Source organism: Hypomesus nipponensis, chromosome 11 (assembly GCF_054491055.1).
Source record: "Hypomesus nipponensis isolate SF chromosome 11, ASM5449105v1, whole genome shotgun sequence".
Taxonomy (NCBI): Eukaryota; Metazoa; Chordata; class Actinopteri; order Osmeriformes; family Osmeridae; genus Hypomesus; species Hypomesus nipponensis.
The window spans coordinates 2,723,314-2,747,407 of NC_140371.1; the positions used below are offsets into that span (position 1 = coordinate 2,723,314).

General features: G+C 48.2%; 1 protein-coding gene across 1 annotated transcript in view; it reads right to left on the reverse strand.

The window, feature by feature from the left end:
* Nucleotides 1-24,094, reverse strand: part of eys (EGF-like photoreceptor maintenance factor) — a 176,523-nt gene that overhangs the window by 73,455 nt on the left and 78,974 nt on the right. Inside the window, exons 27-33 of the mRNA XM_084667205.1 lie at nt 23,306-23,451; nt 18,826-18,997; nt 17,723-17,801; nt 16,450-16,649; nt 14,712-14,836; nt 12,788-12,912; nt 11,857-12,076 (exon numbers count right to left, since the gene is read on the reverse strand). Of these exons, the coding sequence (XP_084523331.1) occupies nt 11,857-12,076; nt 12,788-12,912; nt 14,712-14,836; nt 16,450-16,649; nt 17,723-17,801; nt 18,826-18,997; nt 23,306-23,451 (1,067 nt within the window). The remainder of the gene's footprint in view (nt 1-11,856; nt 12,077-12,787; nt 12,913-14,711; nt 14,837-16,449; nt 16,650-17,722; nt 17,802-18,825; nt 18,998-23,305; nt 23,452-24,094) is intronic.

Sequence of the window (24,094 nt, forward strand, 5' to 3'; positions counted from 1 at the left end):
GTGGGGGAGGAGAGGGTCTGGGGTCAGTGTTAGGGTGTCCGTCACCGTCTCCTGAGGTGATCCTGAGATGATTGAGGCACGGCTGAACATGAGGCGTCTGCCTCACCATCCAGCTGTCTCATAACTGCCTCATGACTGCTTCATAACTGCCTCATGACTGCTTCATAACTGCCTCATGACTGCTTCATAACTGCCTCATGACTGCTTCATAACTGCTTCTTAACTGCCTCATGACTGCTTCATAACTGCCTCATGACTGCTTCATAACTGCCTCATGACTGCTTCATAACTGCCTCATGACTGCTTCATAACTGCCTCATGACTGCTTCATAACTGCCTCATGACTGCTTCATAACTGCCTCATGACTGCTTCATAACTGCCTCATGACTGCTTCATAACTGCCTCATGACTGCTTCATAACTGCCTCATGACTACTGCATAACTGCCTCATGACTGCTTCATAACTGCCTCACAGCCCACCTGCCTCTTAACTGCATAGCTACCTCAAAACAGTTTTAAAGCTGCCGCATAACTGCTGTCCTGGTACGTCATCATCAATGACCTGTTCTGGAAATAACATTGTAATGCAGCCCGTTCATGTAGCTGAAATATCAAATATACCACCCACTGTTTGAAGAAGGGCAGCTTGGAGCGCTGTGATGACATCACGCCAGCAGTATAGCCGCTAGAACAAACAGCCTTCCTTCACTATCGAGGTGCCGGTGTGTCGACCTCGACAGGGATGGTGTGTGTGTCTGTGTGAAGTATGTGGGGGGTAGGAGTGTGTGTGTGTGTGTGTGTGGGGGGGGTCTTGGAGCAACGACTTTTCAGTTCTGGTTAAAACCAGGCCTTTCAACTGATTAAAGGAAATTTTGCAGCTGCCTTTGGACTGCAATTACAATCCGTCAAGAATTTTGCTCTGAAACAAGACATCTAGATCCAAGCTGGAGGCCTTAAATAAGGGGTCCCGTCTGAGGATGCGTCGGAGAGAGTTCAGGAGCAAACGAACAGAGCGGACAGAGCTTTGGCTCATGAGCAGACAGGAAGAGATGGTGAACAGGCCTGGCCATGTTCCTGCCTGGTGGCGTGTCCATGAGCAGGTGAACAGGCCTGGCCATGTTCCTGCCTGGTGGCGTGTCCATGAGCAGGTGAACAGGCCTGGCCATGTTCCTGCCTGGTGGCGTGTCCATGAGCAGGTGAACAGGCCTGGCCATGTTCCTGCCTGGTGGCGTGTCCATGAGCAGGTGAACAGGCCTGGCCATGTTCCTGCCTGGTGGGTCCCACCTCGCCCTCAGGGGACCTGGACCTTCCAACTCCCACCGCCTCCAAAGCGTTTCATCCCAGGACACCGATGACGGGCAGAGCATCCTCATTTTACACACCGATAGTTTAAAAAGGCGAGGTGAGCGGGTGGCGAGCACATTTTGACCTTTCTGTCGAGGACACGCACAGTGGATCTGTACCTCGCACACAGCACAGTGTTCCAGAAATCAATGCTCTCAGTGAAATTTCGTACAGAGAAAAATGCCTTTGCGCTTTCTGTGACAGAACAGGCATCTAAGGCAAAGATATAGTGCTGGGAAGAACCGGAGATCTGGCCTCGATCTCCCCCCCCCCCCCCCCACCCCACACACACACACACAAAAACCTGCGACCAGGGGAATGGAAGGTTAGTAGTTCCATTCCATTTCACGTCCAGTAAAGCCCTCCTGCTGCAGAGGCCCGTGCAGTCGACAGGGGGCGCTGTGCACAGACGGCTGCCCAGTGGACTGGTTTGGTAAAGGCACGCAAACAAACTTTGGGTTTCCTCTCAACAGTCACCTGCCTGCCTCCCAGGGGGAGGTATGCAGACTGCAGCAGGTCAAGCTGACCACAGCCTGTAAAGGAGGCCGTTAAAGTCATCTGCCTTTGAAAGCTTTCCACAATCATGCCCTCCTCTCGCTCACACTCACACGGAAGTGGCAGAATGAAAAGTTTCGCTTCTCAAAACGCAGGACCATTCAGCCAACACACTGACTGAAGAATGAAGGGAAAGCGTGTCCCTCGACAGTCAATGTTGTGAATCGAGGTGGAAGCTTTCGGTGTGAGATCGGACGAGCCATCGAACGACTAACAAACAAAAACACGTCTCCATCACGGCGGTCCCACCCTCCCTCCTCCCACTCTAAATACTGTAAGTCAACTTGAGACGTGAGACGTGGAAGTAAGACAGGCTGTAGGTATGGTTTCCACCAATGATGTTCCTCTCGCTATGAGCTACGAGCACCCCCGCTCTGCCACCAGTGACTGCTGGGGGTGTTTCACCAGGTCTCCTGACACATGCCTCCACTGTCCGCCCCTAAACCTGCACCTGCTTCTACAGTCACTGCAGGAGGACTCCTGTGGAAGTCACACTGGGTGTGTGTCGCGACACAGGACACTGGGATTGTGTGCGTGTCATACCGTGCTTCTGCCAGTCTTGTGAGTTGTCATATTTCAGAAGCGGGTTATGGTGGCTCAAAGTGGAATTCTGCCTCGGCGGTCCATGAAGAGTAATCTAATTTGGACGTAATTTGATTTAATCTTATCTCATCTTCAGCACGAAGAATGAGGGGCAGACAAACGCGAGGCTGAGAGCGAAGTGACGATCAGGCCCATTCTTTTTTCCGATGTTGTGTAGGCATGAGAGGCTGTGGAGGGTCTTTGGGCCGTTCAAGTCACGGTGCCACCATCCAAAACTACCTGGGACTCTGCAGATGTCAGCCGGCTTCATAAGGAACAGTAAAACTATGGCTCCTCCTGGGTACCGTTAAGTCTTTCACCTCCCCTATTTGACGGCCATAAAGGTGTAAATACGATTGCTTTGCTCCAATCTGTGAAGCATGTCAATTGACACAATACAGACGGCGGAGCCGAGGGGCTGTCTGAAAAGGGCTTTAATCCCGGCAGTTCATTACATGGCTCATTGTATACTGTGATATCCTGCTTTATATCATCCATGCCAGTGGGCAATTACGGCACATTTCAGTAAAAGTTCCAGTGCCTCGGAGCTTATTGAGGGTAGTGGCGCGGATGGAACTCAAAAGACGGACTCGGTCTGCGGCAATACGGAGGAACAAGCATTAGGGAAGCTCATGCCTAATGCATTTCTCATTTGCTCCAAATGCTGCAATTTGTTGGAGGGAACAGGGAAGTGGGGGGCGTCCGTCCTCCAGCGATGGGCTGGAGAGGGAAAGCTCTCTGTCCGTGATATACCTGTCTCCTGCACTGCCTCTTCCCATCACCGTTAAATGGGTTCCAAGAGAGACTTCAGCAGAGCCTCTGTTCAGGCTGCAGCTGTGACTCATGGACCCGCGGCCTGGGAGACCTGTATCAATATTAGTTAGACAGGCAGGCCTGTTAGAGCCTGCTTCCCTTTATGTGGTGCCGGGCCCTTGGGGGGCCACTGGCTAACTGGCTAACCCGAGCAGCCCCTCCTCCCCGGGGCGCTCAGGGGCCACACTCCAGGGAGGGGACTCGTCACTGAAGACAGGGAGAATTACAGGAGAACAGAGTGGCTGTGATCTGTGAATTAATGAGGATAAATGCAGAGCAGCAACACAGAACTAGCTTCCTCTCTCTCTCCTCCTCCCTCTCTCCCCCCTGCTTCCATCTCTCTCTCCTCCCCCCTGCTTTCCTCCCTCTCTCTGTCTCTGTCTCTCTCTCCCTCTCTCCAATCCTGACAATGGGGTTTGCCAGTGCTGATGATGGAAAATTACCCCTCGGAGACAAAGCCATTCATTAATTTTAAAGCCTTGTTTGGTCTGATGTGGGCTTTGATGCAGTCCCAGCCCAGTGCCAGGAGGCTCTGGCATGCCTCATTAGCAGTGTGCTCCAGTCTCCCCCTCCCTCTCTCCCTCTCTCTCTCTCTCTCTCCCCTCCCATTTCTCTGTCCTCTCTCTCACTCTCTCTCCTCTCCCATTTCTCTGTCCTCTCTCTCACTCTCTCACCTCCCTTTCTCTCTACCTCACATAGAAAGAGAGAGAGAGAGAGAGAGAGAGAGAGAGAGAGAGAGAGAGAGAGAGAGAGAGAGAGAGAGAGAGAGAGAGAGAGAGAGAGAGAGAGAGAGAGAGAGAGAGAGAGATGGGAGAGGAGAGAGGGAGGAGAGGGAGGAGAGGGGAGAGAGGTTTTACTCACAGAACCAGTCAAGCCTCTACAGTAACTATCCTCTCCTCCGCTCTACAGTAACTATCATCTCCTCCGCTCCACAGTATCATCTCCTCCGCTCCACAGTAACTATCTCCTCCTCCGCTCCACAGTATCATCTCCTCCGCTCCACAGTAACTATCTTCTCCTCCGCTCTCGGTGAGGAAATGATGTGCACCCTGATACTTCCTTCTCCATCACAACAACACATCAGTGCATTACTTCTTATTTTCACACAGACTCAAATACCACAATTTAGGAAGCTGTGGTGTTGAGTAAGGTCCCATCAAAATCCACATGAGAAACGAACCTCACTGCACGGCCGCTAGGGAAGCTACATGCAGTGTTAAGAGCATTAAACATCCAGACAAAAACAACTGTTGGTTATTTCTCCTAAAAGTTCTTCTAAAATAAAATAAAAAGAACCGGATATTCTATATGCACTATTTCAATGTTGCTTTGAATAAATGTAGAAAATGTAATGTTATATTTTGCTTTGCTTAGTTATTCTAGCAAAGGGGCTAATTCACAAAACATGAATCAGTTTCTGTGATCTGCAACGATGTGGATTAGGAGAGATATTTCCACAGGGAACATTGTCAAGGCTACTGTGTTGTGTTGCTGGTATCTGTGAGATGGCCGTGGCTGGGGTGAACGCCACGACAAACAAACACAGGTACTGGTGTTTCTCAGTTGGATGCATGATTCACATGGATGATATCACAGCCATGATAAAAAAAGAAGCCATCATCCGCTCGCATGGAAAGAGTGGTGGTTTCTAGTTGTGTATGGTGCTTGATATGTCTCTCCCCCCCAACTCCACAGGAATAATTTAAGTGACAGTGAAGTGTCTTGGTGGAACTTTGAGTGCTTTGTGTGCCGCACGCTACAAAGCAACATGAGAACGTGGCGGAGGAGGTAACAACATACCCGGCAAAAAGGAAAAAGATGATACACATGATCAAGGAATAATGCTGCAGATAGACTAGAATAGTGTGATGCAATTGATCTGGACTTGATGTCCTTGTTCCACTACCAGGGCTGCATGTGAGTTATCATCCACTGCTCATATATCTAGCAGTGGAATAGACTGACTGATTGAACTTGTCACTGGGCACGGATAAAGTACACAAGCTCCTAGCGCTTCACGCTAACGCACGGGGCCCCCGGGGGAACCCGCCAGGGGAACCCCCCAGAACGTCCTTCATACCTGCTGAGTGGACCCCCCCGGAGGTAGGGAACAGCTTGGATGGTTGGTGTGTGGAAAGGCACAGGCATGACTCGACACCTTGATACAGATGGATCTAACCCCAAACCAGAATGGGTCACGGTGGCTGACTGTAAATCATGCGAACACAACAGCAGGGTGATGCCATCACGTCTGATGCTATCACAGCCAGGGTGATGCTATCACATTTGATGCTATCACAGCCAGGGTGATGCCATCACATCTGATGCTATCACAGCCAGGGTGATGCCATCACATCTGATTCTATCACAGCAAGGTGATGCTATCACATCTGATGCTATCACAGCAGGTGATGCTATCACAGCAGGTGATGCTATCACATCTGATGCTATCACAGCCAGGGCTTGGGGGGGTGTCTGGGTATGAACAGGGATAAATGAAAAAATGAAACGAATTTCGTTTTTATTAAGTAATATTGTCTGGGTCATATGTTGTCAACGATTCTATAGCCCACCCACACGTTGTGATCGTTTGCCATCCTGTTGTGTTGCATTGCCTTGTGTGTTGAGTAATTGCGGTTACGCTACCCCATGCCCTTCATTCAAAAACACAAAAGTGGCTGCAGGAAGCGGCACGAACGCAAAGAGCAGGATGAAAGGGTGGCAAAGCTGGCAAAATTATCTCCATTTGGATTTGTGGCGAGGTGTTCAAGAGTACGTCTGTCCCCCAGCCCAACAGCAATGAGTGAAACTCAGCCACCAGGGTAGGCTAACGTTTACTGTCTGTTATAGCCTATTGAATGCATTTAGACATGGCTATTAAAAGTCATTAAATGCACGTATAGGCATAAGGCAGCAGCCAGGTTAGATATTGAAAACAATGTGCAGGATGTTGTTGGAAAATAGCTAACGCTAGATAGGCTAATCACTCATCATGGCTAATCAATCAATTCACAATGTGTATTGTAATAAGCAGTGTTGGGAAACTAGTTCAGTTCAGTTCATAGTTCATCATTCAAAATGTTGAACTAAGGTTAATGCTCCAAATAATGAAAGAAAGAAAGAAAGAAAGAAAGAACACGCAGCGATTGACAGGTTTGGTTAAAATCAACAAATAATCGTGATAATTAATCATGATCTCAATATTGATCAGAATAATTGGGATGATCATTTTGGCCATAATGGTGCAGCCCGAGTCATGGCTGGGAATGAAGTCCGACTGGGCGTCACATTGTATCACAGCCGATCTGCATGTTTCTCTAGAGTCGTAAAATGCCATTGCTGTTCAAAGACAGCGGCTCTTAAGAGCAACGGCATCTTCGATGACAAACCGGTTGTGAATAGCATCATATTTGTACAGATATTCGCACTCTCATACACGTAAATATTTAAACACTGCTTTGACTCTCTAAGCCCAGGTCACGGGGTCCTAAAGCAACAAAGAGTGTTCCTGATTAGTATCAAAGAACCGTTTACTTCGCTCATTAATGTGCTGGTGTATTTTGGGGGCACACAGACGATCAAACTGAACTAGACATCAGCTCTATTTGATTTCTGGTGACCGTGGAAGGTTACATAAACACACACCACACACACACACACACACACACACACACACACACACACACATGCAAACACACACGCACAGAGAATCACAAACGAGGACAGGGATCTCCATACACAGTCGGCACCAACTCATTAATATTCATGACCACATCGATGACACGCACACAACATTGTGACTCCACAACAAGGTTACAAAACAGAATAAATCCTACTGGACAAACATCCCAACAAGGAAGCACACCCTCAGCGTGCATGTAAACACACTAAACACATTCAGAAATAATAATCATTTTATTCGCCCTGCTCGACTAAAACACAGCTATCTGATATTCCAACATCGGATCCAGTGTTGAAATAAACCTAACTGAGCTTGCGACAAGAGTGTTGTCAAAGTCAAGTGGTTACTTTGAGCGACGGAGGTCTGCTACTAACGCAAGACTGTTTCAGAGGCCGTTTGGCTCCCTCCTTCCGTTTCAACAGGTCCTATTCAGGGTGCACAGCTTTTTCATTATCACAGTCCTCAACAGGGGGTAACCAGCCTGGCAGTTCTCTGGAAGTTGTTGCCGGAATGATTTTCCCCCTGATCTCATGCCTGATCTGCAGACAGGTTCCCTTCAGGAGCACCAGCAGCTCTCCTCAAGCACTCATCGACACCATGAAGCCATCAGAAAACCATCCGTATCCTCTGTTGGCCCTGCAGGGAATGTCCGTTTAGCTTAAGTGTACTGACCCGGGCACAGAAGTCGTAAGATCTTTTCCATGGCTGATCTAAGAGACCAGAGCACGAGTTGATCACTGGATTAACTGGACAGTGTAGAGTTTCCAGTAAAATCCAATCTATTTACCTCATTAAAACTCAGACCCCTAAAATGTTTCAATCTGACAAACATTCCTAAAGAAGGATTTGACTCTCCAAACCAATGTGCGTATTAGCATTTCAGATTTACATGATCGTTAAATATTGATGAGTCTGGGGGTGTTATCCCCTGCCTGCTGACACCCTGCACACACACACACACACACACACACACACACACACCACCCTGCACACACACACACCACCCTGCACACACACACACACCACCCTGTACACACACCACACTGCATACACACACACCACCCTGCACACACACCACCCTGCCCACACACACCCACACACCAACCTGCCCCCCCCTCACACACACACACACCACCCTGCATACACACACACACACACACACACCACCCTGCATACACACACACACACACCACTTTGCATACACGCACACCACCATGCACACACACCACCACCACACAGACTCACTCACGCAACCACCAAACCCTCGCCCCCCAAAACACACCATCCTCAAGTATAGCATCGTTAAAGTGCTAACTTGTGTCGAACACTGTCATACGTGTATTGCTGAAGCCCCATCCTGCACAGTGTATTGCTGAAGCCCCATCCTGCACAGTGTATTGCTGAAGCCCCATCCTGCACAGTGTATTGCTGAAGCCCCATCCTGCACAGTGTATTGCTGAAGCCCCATCCTGCACAGTGTATTGCTGAAGCCCCATCCTGCACAGTGTATTGCTGAAGCCCCATCCTGCACAGTGTATTGCTGAAGCCCCATCCTGCACAGTGTATTGCTGAAGCCCCATCCTGCACAGTGTATTGCTGAAGCCCCATCCTGCACAGTGTATTGCTGAAGCCCCATCCTGCACAGTGTATTGCTGAAGCCCCATCCTGCACAGTGTATTGCTGAAGCCCCATCCTGCACAGTGTATTGCTGAAGCCCCATCCTGCACAGTGTATTGCTGAAGCCCCATCCTACACAGTGCCCTCCTCCCTCAGTGTTCTCACGGAGCAAGGAGAAGCTGCCGAGCTGTCTGAGGCTTCTTGATAGTCTGGAGCTATTTACAGCATCACCAAGGGCACTACCACCATTCTACATGGTGACCTAGTTAGAGAGATATTCATGAGTTGTTCTGAAACCTATTTAACTCTTATTTATTTGATTATACATAGGTGAGGGCGGGGGGGGGGGGGGGGCGGTGGGGTAAACACACACCCGAAAATAACATTTAACTTCTCAAAGGAATTTCGAGTTAGATGCCGTTTTTCCGAGGGAGTGATTTCTATTTTGGGTGTTTTTCACCTGGTGGTTTTTCCTCGTTCGTCATCCAGATCAATATGAGCGGAATGTTCGCTCCTCTCTGGGGAGGCCCCAGCTGCCTGGTCGCAGATCCGTCGCCTAGCGCCTTCGTCGCCTAGCGCCTCCTTTGAGACTGTCAGTGTGTCACACCGAATAGTTTCAAGCTCTCGTGCGTCTGAATGAGTCTGACTCACAGGCCCATGGACAGTCTCTCAGAGAGACAGAGAGTCTTGGAGGAACAATCAGCCCAGCCCTCTGCATTCATTCCCCAGCTGGGCAGCTTGATGGATTGGGTCCGGTTGTGGTGATCGATAACCCTCCTGCGCTCTCAGTGAAAACACCTCACTGACTTCCTGGACTGTGAGTTGACAGTTTTTAAGGTATGACCCCGTTGTGACCCCCTCTAAACAATGCATGACGGATGAGGCTAGGGGAGAGGTTTTCTGGCGCATGCTGCTTTCAGCGAGGCTGTGAAGAAGTACGAGTGCTTCTTCAACGCTAAAAACTCACCCCAGGAAAAGAAAACAACGGGATCATTGTTAACCTGCTTCATGAGGTCTTTGGAAAGTAGCTTTTCTGCTCGTAACATCATTCCATAAAGTATTGATCCTCAGAACACTACAAACACTAAAACCATGGAAGATACTTGAGAGAGAGGAGTTAAACTCTGAAACCAAGACAGTCGGTTGATCTTTAAGGGTATTCAAAAAATGATTTGTTTGTACTATAGGGGGGTGATGGAGGGGAGACAGGACACAGCAACAGCTGCACAACCCTGCAGAAACATGGAAAGTTTTCAACTCAGCAAGTTTGACAACACCTCACAATAACTACACATTATAAAGCATTTAGTAAGTGTTATTTGATAGTTAATGTATCTTTTATAAACTAAAATAAATTTTAATATGATTACAATGCTATTAATAAACACTGTTAAACATGATAAACATTTACAAATGATTTGTTTTTGGTTAGTAGGCTCATTCATAATAGTTAATTATAAGTAAAACCAGTACAAAGTATTATGAAATCATTACTAGGCTTGATTAAATATAATTTATTATGTCATTTATAAAGTTTGATAACGGCAATGCCATACTGTAAATGAGTTGTTTACTACACCTACATTCAAAATTGTTTTGACAACAGTTGAAAATAACTTGTAAATGGTGTATGAGATCATTTAGAAAGCGTAAACAAATAGTCAACAACATTTTACAAATGCTTTTAATTAATGTGTGCTTCATGTATTATCCACTGGTGAGCCAAAACCTCATGATCACCAGGCTAATATGCTGCTGCTGCTAAAACAGCCCTGCAGAGGAGCCTGTCTGTCCATTACAGATGCTGAATCAGACCTGAATCAGACCTGTCTATCCATTACAGATGCTGAATCAGACCTGAATCAGACCTGTCTGTCCATTACAGATGCTGAATCAGACCTGAATCAGACCTGTCTATCCATTACAGATGCTGAATCAGACCTGAATCAGACCTGTCTATCCATTACAGATGCTGAATCAGACCTGAATCAGACCTGTCTGTCCATTACAGATGCTGAATCAGACCTGAATCAGACCTGTCTGTCCATTACAGATGCTGAATCAGACCTGTCTATCCATTACAGATGCTGAAGCAGACCTGAATCAGAATTTTCTTTTCTAAATTGGCTGTAATAAAAAATACAATAATGAACAAATATATAGCAATATATAGCTACATAAGGTATCTATGATGTATTCAGTGAGCTAACTTTCTACATTTCTGTTTACAGTGTACACGTTTTAGTTAGTTACATGTGGTTTTCTCCTGTTAGTTACTGTGCTTTCTTGAAATGGCTGTAAGAACGTATTTTATGTTGTATACCTTGCCTTGTGTCTGTTTCCTTTGTGATGTTGAATGTGAGATGCATCTGGCAAATATATAATGTCTAGTAATTCAGGCCCTTTTAGTACGCGTTTAGTACGGCTGAAATACAAGTGTTTGGAATCATTAGTTATAATTGTTTATACAAATATAAATCCCACATTTATTAAAACAATATGTTATGTTATAATATGTTGTTAATCATGTACTTATGATTTTCAAAAGGCATATAATATCTATTGATGATTACTATTGACTTCTAAATGATGTCATGGACATCACCAAAGTCTTTCCTTCTGGTAACTATTACAATACCTCATGTAGGTAAACAAGTAATCTATAAAGACAACGCAGTTATCAAAGACAACGCAGTTATCAAACACCATTTAAATAGCTATAAAAAAGGACATTCATAAGAGGGTTTATTTATGGCAATGTAATTGCATGTTTGTTTTTTTACATTATGATTAAACTATTTTCATATATGTTGTAAATGCTTTATAGTGTTTAGTTATTATCTCAGCGTATTGCTAGGTTTGTTTTATGACCTCAGCGTCAGAATATATAGCAGCTTGCTTAACTCGTAACAGTGGTGACTGAGCCTCAGCCAGCCTGACTAACTGTCTGTCTCTCCAGCAACTGGGAGTGAAGATAACCAGATCCACCCACACTGCTGCTGTTTCTCCTGTTTCCTCCCACACATATGCACGTCCTCTCGTCTCTGCGTAGGTGTCCTGGTAACCAAGGCGTCGATAACACAATGCCGAGCCTCACCACGTGTGCGTTAGCGACCCATTTTACAACGCGACCTATGACCCCACAAGGTCACAGGAGATGGCACGTGTGTCCTGGCTCTGAGGCTGGCGTGGCGCCGTGTCCACAGCTGTCATGTGACCCTGCAGTAAGTGCGGACCCCCTTCCTCCACCCCGCCTGCTCACCTGGTGGGGCGGCGGCCCCCGCGCTGGCTTCTCTGCCAGGGGCCAGGGGGGGCAGCGGCGTCGGGGTGTAGCCCCAGGGAGGAGGGGTGAGGTCTGGGGTCGAGGGGACATCAGGCCCCCTGGGGAGGCACTGGGCCTGGTTGATCCCGTCCACACAGCGGAAGCCCTCTGGACACGGATCCAGCAGGCAGTCGTCGTAGTTGTGCTCGCAGTTCCTCCCCTGGAACACGGCAGACAAACACAGGACAGAGATGTGCTCCATGCAGCTGTAGAGGCACCAGTGGGAAACAGTTCCTTCGCCTCGCACATGATGCACATTGACTAATCAGCGTATTTCAACGTGTTGATTACTGGAGAGGCCCACGCGGCAAAAATAGCATTGACATGTATCATTACTGATTTGAATTGAGGTTCCATTGGGAACGCCGAGCCCCGGTCCTCGTTTCAATAGACCCGATGACGTGTATCTGCGGATGCCCGCGCAGCAGGGAGAGTGGGACTGCTCCCAGGCCACCTTAATAAGGGTGCAAATGAACAGTGCTTATAGCAGCGGGGGCCATCATCATCAAGCCTGGGCCTCCAGCTGTACCCACGCTGACGCCAGCCGGCCTCTACAGACGCTCTCGCGGATCCCAGGGAAGACACCCAGGGTAAATAAGAGACCATTAAGTTATGGGAGAAAACGGGAGAGATAAGACGTGAGACGACAGGAAGCTCAGATCAGCATGGGGGGGGGGAGAAGAGAGAGAGAGGGGGATGAAAGGGCGGAAGGAGGACGAGGCACGAGAGATGAGGAGCGAAAGATGGAAAAGAAAAGAGTACGAGAGAAGAAGAAAGAGGGACGAGGGGAGCAGGGAGGGAGGGAGGGAGGACGCGCGGCAGGGAACGCGAGGACAAAGCACGCGATGAAGGGAGAGGTGGCGATCCTCACCACGTATCCAGGCCGACAGAAGCAGGTGTAGCCGGATCCAGGCTCGTTCTGCAGGCACAGACCCTGGACGCACGGCTGGGGAAGGCACTCGTTAACGTCATCCTGGCAGTGAAGGCCTGTCCAACCTGCCAGCAACACAAACGCACAGAGCACAGCGATGAAGCCCCGGTTCTCCCACCTCAAACCTCTGAAGTGAATATCAATCAACTCCCCCCTTCCCCCCCCCCCCCCCAACACGCACACGCACATTGATTTGCTCGCGTTTGTGGCAAGCTCTCCGTTTGTCGGGCGCCCACAGACAGACAAAGAAAGGGTGGCACTAAAAAAGCCTTAGATGCCACACATTCATTTTAATGAGCCTCCATATTGAGGTCTCTCTCAGATGGGGTGAGAGCGTAAATGACTCCCAGCGGAGGCGTGGGTGTCTGCAGCTCCGAGGCAGAGCCTTCACACAGACACACGCTAACCTTGCACAGCTCCGAGGCAGAGCCTTCACACAGACACAGCTAACCTTGCACAGCTCCGGGTGCCCTCCTTCAATCACGGTCTCTGGACCGGAGGGGCTCCAAGCAGCTGATTGGTCCGTGTGTGTGTGTGTCCATGCTCTACATTCCGTGTTCCTGACCAACCGGACTGTTTCGAGGCAATGCAGTGTTGTAAGGAGGCTGGTCGTCAATATTTGCGTTCCTGTGTAATGCATGTGACCTGCATTGTTGTTGATTCAGTATGGATTCCTGAACCCCGATCAGAACACAATAATCCACAATTTTTTTATATGTTTTTGTTTTTCCTCTTCCTTTTAAATGTATGATCACATACGAAATAAACGATTATTATTATCATTATTATAATCCATTGTGTGGGTGTGTTTCTTTGAACGTCTTCCCTTTACAAATGCATTCAGCATGAACAATTCAGTTCTCTGAGACAAACATATAGGCCTGCTCTTTGCCATGGAGAAAGAGTAGTGCAGTGATTTTCAACCACTGGATCGTCAGGTGGGCCTTGAGAAATGATTCAATTTCACTTAATCTGAGTTAGTCTTAAAAAACAAAACAAAAACATTTATTAATGATTGTCTGCAAATAATATGCCATTGTCAAGTGTCTGTGATATAGTGACTGGCAGAGTAACGTAATCAGACATCCCAACCTGCAGAGACTCATGTCAGTGAGGTGGCTCCCCCCTCCCCTCCATAAATGACCATTGGACAGTCTCTCGCTCGCTATTTCCGGGAGATTGTATAGCATTAGCGGACGTCAGGGAGCCGCTATTGAAATGCGGGAGACTCCTGGACCTTCCGGGAGACTTGGGATGTCTGGGTAATATTCGTCTGGGTGGCATCAGGTAGCTAGCTCATTGCCTCGTTCCTTCTTACAGACGAGATCATTAATGACGCATGTGACACGTCGTGGTGATGGAGACGTTTAAAAAAAAAAAAAAAGGAAGAAAGCAAACACACAGCCAAAGTGTAGTAGTTAGCTAGCACGACAATATACTAGGCTAGGTCTGAATCTAGGAGCTAAACGGAACACATAGCCAGCTGGTCTGCTAGCGTGGACTGCTGCTGGTCTGCTGCTGGTCTGCTAGCGTGGACTGCTGCTGGTCTGCTAGCGTGGACTGCTGCTGGTCTGCTAGCGTGGACTGCTGCTGGTCTGCTAGCGTGGACTGCTGCTGGTCTGCTAGCGTGGACTGCTGCTGGTCTGCTAGCGTGGACTGCTGCTGGTCTGCTAGCGTGGACTGCTGCTGGTCTGCTAGCGTGGACTGCTGCTGGTCTGCTAGCGTGGACTGCTGCTGGTCTGCTAGCGTGGACTGCTGCTGGTCTGCTAGCGTGGACTGCTGCTGGTCTGCTAGCGTGGACTGCTGCTGGTCTGCTAGTGTGGACTGCTGCTGGTCTGCTAGCATGGACTGCTCCTGGTCTGACCTGGTCTGCAGTGGCAGAGGTATCCATCCAGCAGGTCCTGGCAGATGGCTCCGTTTAGGCAGGGGTCGGAGCAGCACTCCTGGATGTTCACCTCACAGAAGTCCCCCATGTAGCCTGCTGGGCAGCTGGACACCAGGCACAGGAACAGCTGTCACTGCTACAGTCTCTCCAGACGTTACATGCACAGTGTTTGGTAAATCTATGTTCAGGAGTCTTGTTTAGATCTACCATAGTCTCATATAGATAGAGCTGTGGATGGTTAACTTGTAAGCTAACTAACTATCTGACTGGCCGACTAAAGAAATAAATAGATGCAAACCTTTTGAATGACTAACAAACAAACTCATTCATTAACTATCTGACTAAGTATCTAACTAACAAACTCACTAACTCAGACCCTGGTCCTCAGGGAACACTTGTCCTGCATGCTTTAGATGTTTCCCTGCTCCAAGACACCTGATTCAAATGAATGGTCGTTAACAGGCTTCTGCATTACTAGATAACGACCCATTCATTTGAATCAGGTGTGTTGGAGCGGTGAAACATCTAAAACGTGCAGGACAGGGAGTCCCTGAGGACAGGGTTGAAGACCTCTGCACTAACTCATTACTTACTTAACTAAATAACTAACTGACTTACTGATTAGATGACTAAGTAACTAGCTACCTCTCTGACTGACTGAATAACTGATATCCATCACCTCCTCCCTCAGCCCACTGCTCTGTTGTGACAAATAAACGCCTCACAGATAGTTAGTAAAAAGAGTAAATATCCAAAGTTTGTCATTTTCATAATTTGCTTAAATAAACTGTTATTAACAAGCACTTAAACTCTACGGTCCATGTCTAAATGCAATGATTGTATGGAAGCCCCGGAGGCAATTTGCTTACCCCTGGAGTCAATAAAACACAGCAAATTATTTCACATTCATCCCCAAAACCACAACACTGCGATCGGGTCAATGATGCGTGCTAATTCAATATTTACAGACTAGAACATGAAGACACGCGCACACACACGCAGAGAGCAGTAGACTCGGCGAGAGCAGATGCTGCACAAAAGGCATCCAGCAGTCCTACAACTCCATCGAGAAGCACAGCTGGAGCACAGCCACCGGGGGGGGCACGCCTCGTCCCCGATGCACCCAGACCCTCAGTCTGCCTCGCGACGCCGCCTCGGAGGGCGCAGCACGTGCGCCGGAGATGAGACGGTCCAATCACGGGCGGGGTCTTTAGAGGACAGGCTGGCTCGTCCACGCCGGCGCCTGCAGCCGGGAGCTCTACTGCTGAGGCGTCCTCCAGCTCCGTGAAGAGGAGGCCGCCGGCGATGATGAACACTCACGCGCCACCTGATAGTGTACCCCAGCCTCTAACCTGCCATGCTGTCAACAGGGCCCGGCATGCCTGCGCATTGATTAGGGGCTTAGACCGAAGTGGTCGACGAGAAAAACAAACAGTACGATCTCTTATTTACTGAACGCCGGCAGTCGGCGGGATCAGCGTACACTGGGTGGAATCAGCGAGATGTGCGGAGCCGATTCTGGGGTGACCTTAGGCGCAGGTCGGGGGAGAGCTTGGGATCCCAGAGGGTCATTTTGCCTGTCGTGTGTCTGCCCCTAAGCCTGCTGCTCTGAGTTGGGAACCGACGTCCCTGGATCTTCCTTCCCTCCGTCCGCTCGCATGTGTGTGTGTGTGTGTGTGTGTGTGTTGATGGAACACGGGAAGTGGGACTCACTGACCTGCAGGTGAAGTTGGAGCCCTCTCCGTCGACGCAGGTGGCGCCGTTGAAACACGGCGAGGCGTGGCCGGCCGCCTCCACGCAGACGTCCACGTCCTCCTCGCAGCGCCTGCCCCGGTAGCCGTCCAGGCAGAAGCAGGCGTACTTGTCCAGCAGGTCGACACAGGAGCCGCCGTGGAGACACGGGCCGGACACGCACTCCTGTGGACGCACAGCGGCAGCAGCTGAGCGCGGGCAGGCGGGCAGGTGGAGGGGAAGACCGGCTACACGGACCCGAGGCCGAGGGAGGAACGGGAATACGCGTTTGACTTGGGGTGAACTTCTGCTGAACTCCTGAGAGAAATGGGTAATTGGCTGTCGGCGCGCGCAGGGCAGGGTGGAGAATAAACAGCGGTGGCTGAATGAGGATGAATTAGTGAGCTGACTTTATAAGAAAGATCTGCTTATTCATTCCATAAAAGCCTCCAGGATGTTCTGGACCTTATCTCTGGGGTCTGGACTCAGGCTGCGCTGGGTTTTCAATCGATTCGGGATTAGGATAAGCTATTTTGTTTTCATCAGGCATTTGTACCATGCTTACATGATCCTGGTAGTTCAAAGGACTTATCTTGTAGAATAATCAATGTAGCTTTTGAATGGAATACCACACAGAGAAGGCACATTTTTGGGGTATAATCCCGAACGTTTTGTCCTTCGCAGAGCCTATGCGTGAGGAAGGCTCGGGTTGTTGTCCAGACAGACTGCTCTGGCTGTGTAGCAGACTGCTCTGGCTGTAGAGCAGACTGCTCTGACTGTGTAGCAGACTGCTCTGGCTGTGTAGCAGACTGCTCTGGCTGTGTAGCAGACCGCTCTGGCTGTAGAGCAGACTGCTCTGGCTGTGTAGCAGACTGCTCTGGCTGTGTAGCAGACTGCTCTGGCTGTAGAGCAGACCGCTCTGGCTGTAGAGCAGACCGCTCTGGCTGTAGAGCAGACCGCTCTGGCTGTAGAGCAGACTGCTCTGGCTGTGTAGCAGACCGCTCTGGCTGTAGAGCAGACTACTCTGGCTGTAGAGCAGACTGCTCTGGCTGTGTAGCAGACCGCTCTGGCTGTAGAGCAGACTGCTCTGGCTGTGTAGCAGACTGCTCTGGCTGTGTAGCAGACTGCTCTGGCTGTGTAGCAGACTGCTCTGGCTGTAGAGCAGACCGCTCTGGCTGTAGAGCAGACTGCTCTGGCTGTGTAGCAGACCGCTCTGGCTGTAGAGCAGACTGCTCTGGCTGTAGAGCTGCTGAACTCACGTCTATGTTGGCGTCACATCTGGGCCCGGCCCATCCCGGCTCACACTCACAGACGAAAGAATCCACGCCGTCACGGCAACTAGCAGCACGGGCACAAACAACATGGTTTCATTAGCAGCACGGGCACAAACAACATGGTTTCATTAGCAGCACGGGCACAAACAACATGGTTTCATTAGCAGCACGGGCACAAACAACATGGTTTCATTAGCAACACGGGCACAGACAACATGGTTTCATTAGCAGCCCGGGCACAAACAACATGGTTTCATTAGCAACACGGGCACAAACAACCTGGTTTCAGTCAATGACACATCTGTGTTAAAAATATACTTCTCAATCCATCAATATGATGTCAACATCGATCATCTTAATATGTCAAATTGTTCATAGCTCTTTCTGCTTCCACTGCCCTCAGAAAGGGTCATGCTAACAGCTGCTATACTCTTGTACACGCTCACCCAATGTCTGGTAACAGAAAAAATATATATATATATATATATATATATATATATATATATATATAATCTGGGAATGGCATAGTTAGGCTCCTGTTATCCTCAGATGCTTTTTCCAGGAGCCAGTTTTGGAGTAACTATTGCTACACTGTACATAGGCCATGTGTTGTTTTTAGTTAGGCATTTTAGATAAGTAGATTCATGTCTCTTGTATGTAATGTTTTCGTGTATGGGCCATTGCGCCTGAAATAAACATTAAATAAAAATAATAATAATAAAAAAAAATATATATATATATATATATAGATAGATATGATTGTATTAAATCCCACCACACATGTACAGTACCGTATCCATTATTGGTATTTAAAGAAAACATCCAATTTTGAGTGAATCGCCACTTTACAGACAGAGTATAATAACAAGTAGCAATTATTTCTCTTTCAAGCTCCTTTAACTAGCAGTAATAGAGAGTGCTAGCATGTTCACTCATGAACCACACATTACAGCTACTCAAAGCAGCCAGAGGGAGATGGCAGATGCCGGCTAAATGAATCGAACAATTACAGACCCTTTCCACGTCTCCTTTTGAAACCACACTGTAACCAGTGTCTAGGACATGGCACTGCGGGGTGCTTGGCTTACCTCCCATGCAAGCAAGGCCTGGACACACAGTCGTCCATGTTGGTCTCACAGTGCGTCCCCAGGAAGCCGTCTGAGCAGACACACTGGTAGAGGCCCGGCCCGTCGACGCAGCGGCCTCCGTTCTGACACGGCGCGGACGCACACTCGTCCACGTCGCGCTCGCACCACCGTCCTGGAGGGGAACGGGGGGGGGGGGGGGACGCGCAGGGGAAACGTGCGGTTAGCCTACAGCCTGACTTACGGAGTGCGACGCAGCCTCGAACTTCTCATGACACTGCAGAAGGTAACACCAGACATGAAGGAAAAAAGTCCAGTCTACAACACATGGTTCGAAAACACACAGTTATCAACCCAGGATGATTACGACTTTAATTCAAGTGGGACAATATGATCCTAACCCAAAAACTGATCCTAAGAGTCAGGTGGCTGAACGGTTAGGGATTTTTTTGTTAGTAATCAGAAGGTTGCCTGTTCGATTCCCGGCCGTGCAAAATGACATTGTGTCTTTGACCTGTACTAACTATAACTCGCTTTGGATAAGAGCATCGGCTAAATGTAAATGTGATTATCGTTTATCTGCTCACTTATAGCTCTGTAATACTGATTTCACTCTTAGTCACCTCGCTGTGTCATCAGGGCTTGGAAGTGCACTCTGAATGTGTACTGGGTCTCTAGGTGTTTGACCGCGCTGCCATGCAGGGCCAGCAGGACTTGTAGAAACATCCGGATGTTATGAATGACCTCTCAACTATGTGCTGACTACAGAATGCAGAGCATTGTGCTGAATTCACTGAAGCAGCCCACCAGGGAATAATGGTCGAGGCTGCTGCACATAACAGCCATCTTTCATAACATCCATATTATCTTATTCTAATTGCAATCCCAAGTTCTTCAAATCTCCCCCTCCATTATTTCCAAGGTTATGATGATTCATTTGTATGAAGGCTATCATTTTGTTACTCATGACAGGATGAGTCCTCATGTACAAGTTCTTCGTCCACAAGTCTCCAACATCTATGTGTGTTTCATCAATAGCTGCACTGTACATCCACGTGTTTATCTTCATGATGTACATGCACTACCCTCTGAGTCCTACAGGAAAAACACACCATTTAGGATTAAATACTGGGAATTAAGAGGAGCGTCTACTACCGGCGTACATTTAGATGTACTCAATTAGCAGACGGTTTTATCCAAAGCGACTTCCAAGAGAGAGTTCAACAAAAAGTGCATAAGTCAATGATCATAAACAGCGAGATAGCCCCCAAAACATTGCGGCTAGCCAATACATGAAGCATACATTGTGAAAAGCAAATAAGTGCCAATTGGAAGAACCAGAAGAGCATGTAGTTAAACAAATTACAACTAAACGGTATGAACTTCGAAACTGCTGGAGTGTACCTGGAGGAACGCAAACAACAATAATATAATTATTGATGAGATTTCTGAAGCTACCCCTTTACCAAGAGGAAATCATACACTAACCATGCAAAGATTGCTTTGTACATTGTTTAAATGTCCCCAACCCTCACCCAGCAGATTACTAACCCCAACCCTAAACTAGCAGATTGGTAACCACAACCCTAACCCAGCAGATTACTAACCCCAGTGGCTCTCAATCCAGGTTCATGCCCCCCATGCCCTGCACGTTTCAGATGTTTCCCTGCTCCGACACAGCTGACTCGACATGAACGGGTTGTTGACAGGCTTCTGCCGAGCTTGATGATGACCCGTTCATGTTGAATCAGGTGTGTTGGAGCAGAGAAACATCTGGAACATGCAGAGCAGGGGGGCACAAGGACCAGGATTGAGGACCAGTGACTAACCACTGACCCAGCAGCTCCCCCACAGCCCCTGTGAACGATGGTCCAGATGTGTAGGCAGCCCCTTCATGAGGCTCAGGTTCACCGGCTCAACCTCGCCTTCATTAAAGCATGAGCCTATTTATTACTTAGCAAAAGTTCAAATACGGTAAGCACCAATGAAGCGAGCAATTGGCATGTAGTCAAGCCATGTTCTGCTCATCGTGTGGTGGGTCCTCCCATCCTGACCACGATCGGAGGTAAGGAACTCATTTCTGATATGATGTTTCTATTTCAACACCATACGGTCTGGACAGAATACAAAGACATGACACAACTGTGTCGTACATGCAAAGACATTCAACACACCTCGTTTCTGAACACTAGGTAACTTTGGCAAAACACTAATGCCAGGAATAGTTCCAGTAGTTACTTGGTTATGGTAGCTCAGTATTTCAGAACAAGAAGGTTCCTTCTCAGCCTGAGTTATTTCATTCATGCCATAGGTGAAACTTGCAGTAAAGTGCATTAAATCAGCATCCTTGCCAATTTTAATCTGTAATAAGATTACTGTTCACAAAGTCCTCATCTCTTTTGGAAAACCTAAGAGATAAATAATGCATCTTGACATCTCGCTCTGCCAAGAGATGAAGAGCAGAGCAGGAGAGGGATTAGAAAGCTGTTAGGTCTAATCCCAAACGTTAACCTTCTTAGAGGAACTGAAGCAAAACCCTCTGAGAAAGTGAGAGAAATTAAATAATAATCTTTCCGTTTTCTATATCCCCAATTACCTCTCACAGCTTGAACCTTTTTTATGGAGGGGGGGGGGTGGAGGAGATCCAAAAACTATGATCAGATTTCCTTCTCTTGTGGAGAGCAGAGGAGAGAGAGAGGACTAACTGTTATCCAGAGGATATCACGATACTTGTGCTGGGCAATGACAGACTGTGGTGATTCACAGATGCAGGTTTAATAAAACTGATCTTTTAGCTTGGTAGAGATCATATTATGTCCTAACTCTCTGAAGCTATGCAGGGTCCAATGACCCTGTTATACCACTTCCATTATCCTTATGAAAAGATGAGGTCTGTTGGACAGTTTAGTGTTTTCAGTTTAGTGTAGAAGGGCTTGGTACACCACATTCGTGTATTTACATATTTTACATCTGAGTAGCATTTGAGCAGCATTTCATTTAGCAGATGATTTTATGCAAAGCGACGTGTGTGCATGAATCAAATTTGGTCTATAGGTTAATGACATTGCCAAGACAAAACCTAATAAGGCCACCCAGCAGAATAAGAGCCTTCATTCAGTCCATGAGTGAAAAGTTTGTCAAAGACTTGGACACTTACCATTTGTTTGAAACCAAAACAATTTCAGACACTCTGGATGAACCTTGAGGACATTTGTATTCAGATTGAATGAGAGCCACCAGCTATAATACCTGAACACTTCATTTTCCAGGCTACACGGGCAGAGAAAATGAATGTTGGCATTCCATACACAGCGGCCCCTAGGCCCTCTGATGGATGAAACAAGTTTTATGAGAATGAATTTGATAATAGCATCAAAGTGACACAACGAGTTACAGGATTCCAGTGGCAAAGCAGATGACACATCATAGCAGCTGCAAAGAAAAACACATTTTCAATTTATAAAATCATTATGTGGTAGATCAGTCCCAGACAGTCTATCTAGCGCCAGACCAGAGCATAGTCACTCCTGTTTCACTCCCTCGCTCTCTCTCCTTTAATGTGTCTTCACGCACTCCTTATTGTTTTATCTGGCTTGTTTCTTTCTTTGCTCCCCCCCCGCCCATTTCTTTCTCTCTTTCTTTCTGCATTTCTTTTTCATTCATTCTCTCCCCCCCCCCCCCCCCCCCCCTCTGTTCCCTTTCCGAGTTGCAACACCGCCCCGCGTCTTATTAAGGCAAATATTTTGTGTGAGCTCAGGCTGGTTGAACCAATCCAGAATACATCCTCCGCAGGGGCCTCGGGGGCCCCCAGGGTCCCAGAGACGGACTGGGAGCAGAGCAGAAAGTAATGACTTGTACTATGCTGAGGCCTAATAATAAAAACAGCTTCTGTGGGAATCGGGCCATGCATGTCAGCGTCTACCCTCCAGAGTGTCAATCCCTCCGAGACTTCTCCCCCTCCTCTCCCTTTTCTCGACGGGGAGAGGATAAATTGATGATACAGTGGGGAAGACAAATGAAATTAATCTTCCCACTACCTGACAAGAATCGGGATTCGATGGTCTGAACCACGGACAAAAAGACAGAACCACTGAGCGAGAGTGTGAGAGAGAACGAGAGGGAGAGAATACGAGAGAGAGAGAAAGAGAATGAGGGAGAGAGAGTCGATATTGGTATTTGGTGCTAAGGAGAGAGGAGTAATGGCCAGCAGTAAAACAACACCAGATTGGCAAGAGTGAAGACCCCAGAGAAATGAAGGTCTTGGAGGAGAAAGGGGAGAGATTGGAGCAGATCAAAATGTGACGGTGAATCGGCTCCTCGGGGTGAGGATGACTGGGTCATGTGGTGGTGATTATACTGGCAGCTGTTGTGAAGCGGCAACAGGTGCTGTGGAGGCAGGCGACTCAGACTGGCAGGACAAGCTTTAGCCTCTCTTATTGATCTCTCTGTCACCGGGGGGGTGGCGGGGGGGGGGGGCGTGTACCTGTGAAGCCGGGGTGACAGACGCACTGGAAGCCTCCTGGCGTGTTGATGCAGGCGCCCTGGTGGAGGCAGGGGGAGGACTCACACTCATTCACATCCAGGTCACACAGCCTCCCAATGTACTCGGGGGGGCAGCTGCACAGAAACCTAAGGAGGTCAAGAAGGAAGACCGGAGAGGAAGAGAGACAAAAAAGATGGATAGAAAGAGAGAGAGAGAGAGAGACAAAGGATGAGGGAGGAAGAGACAGAGTGAAACAGAAATGTAGACAGTGTCTTTTGTAGATATTGAGGTTAGGAGAGTTGTGTTCCCAGGTCAAGCTTACCAATCTCTGATAGCATGACCATTACATTTAGTCAACACAACACAGACTCCAGGCACGGGCTGGAGTTGGGGAGAGGTTAAGTAGAGGTTAAGTAGAGTGAAACATAGTAATGGAGGTTAGGTAGAGGCTGGGTCTGGGTAGGTAGAGGTTACGTAGAGGTTAGGTAGAGGTTAAGTAGAGTGATAGAGGAGTAATAGAGGTTATAGAGGCTGGGTCTGGGTAGGTAGAGGTTACGTAGACGCTGGGTCTGGGTAGGTAGAGGCTGGGTCTAGGTAGGTAGAGGTTAGGTAGAGGCTGGGTCTAGGTAGGTAGAGGTTACGTAGAGGGCTGGGTCTGGGTAGGTAGAGGTTAGGTAGAGGCTGGGTCTGGGTAGGTAGAGGTTAGGTAGAGGCTAGGTCTGGGTAGGTAGAGGTTAGGTAGAGGCTGGGTCTGGGTAGGTAGAGGTTAGGTAGAGGCTAGGTCTGGGT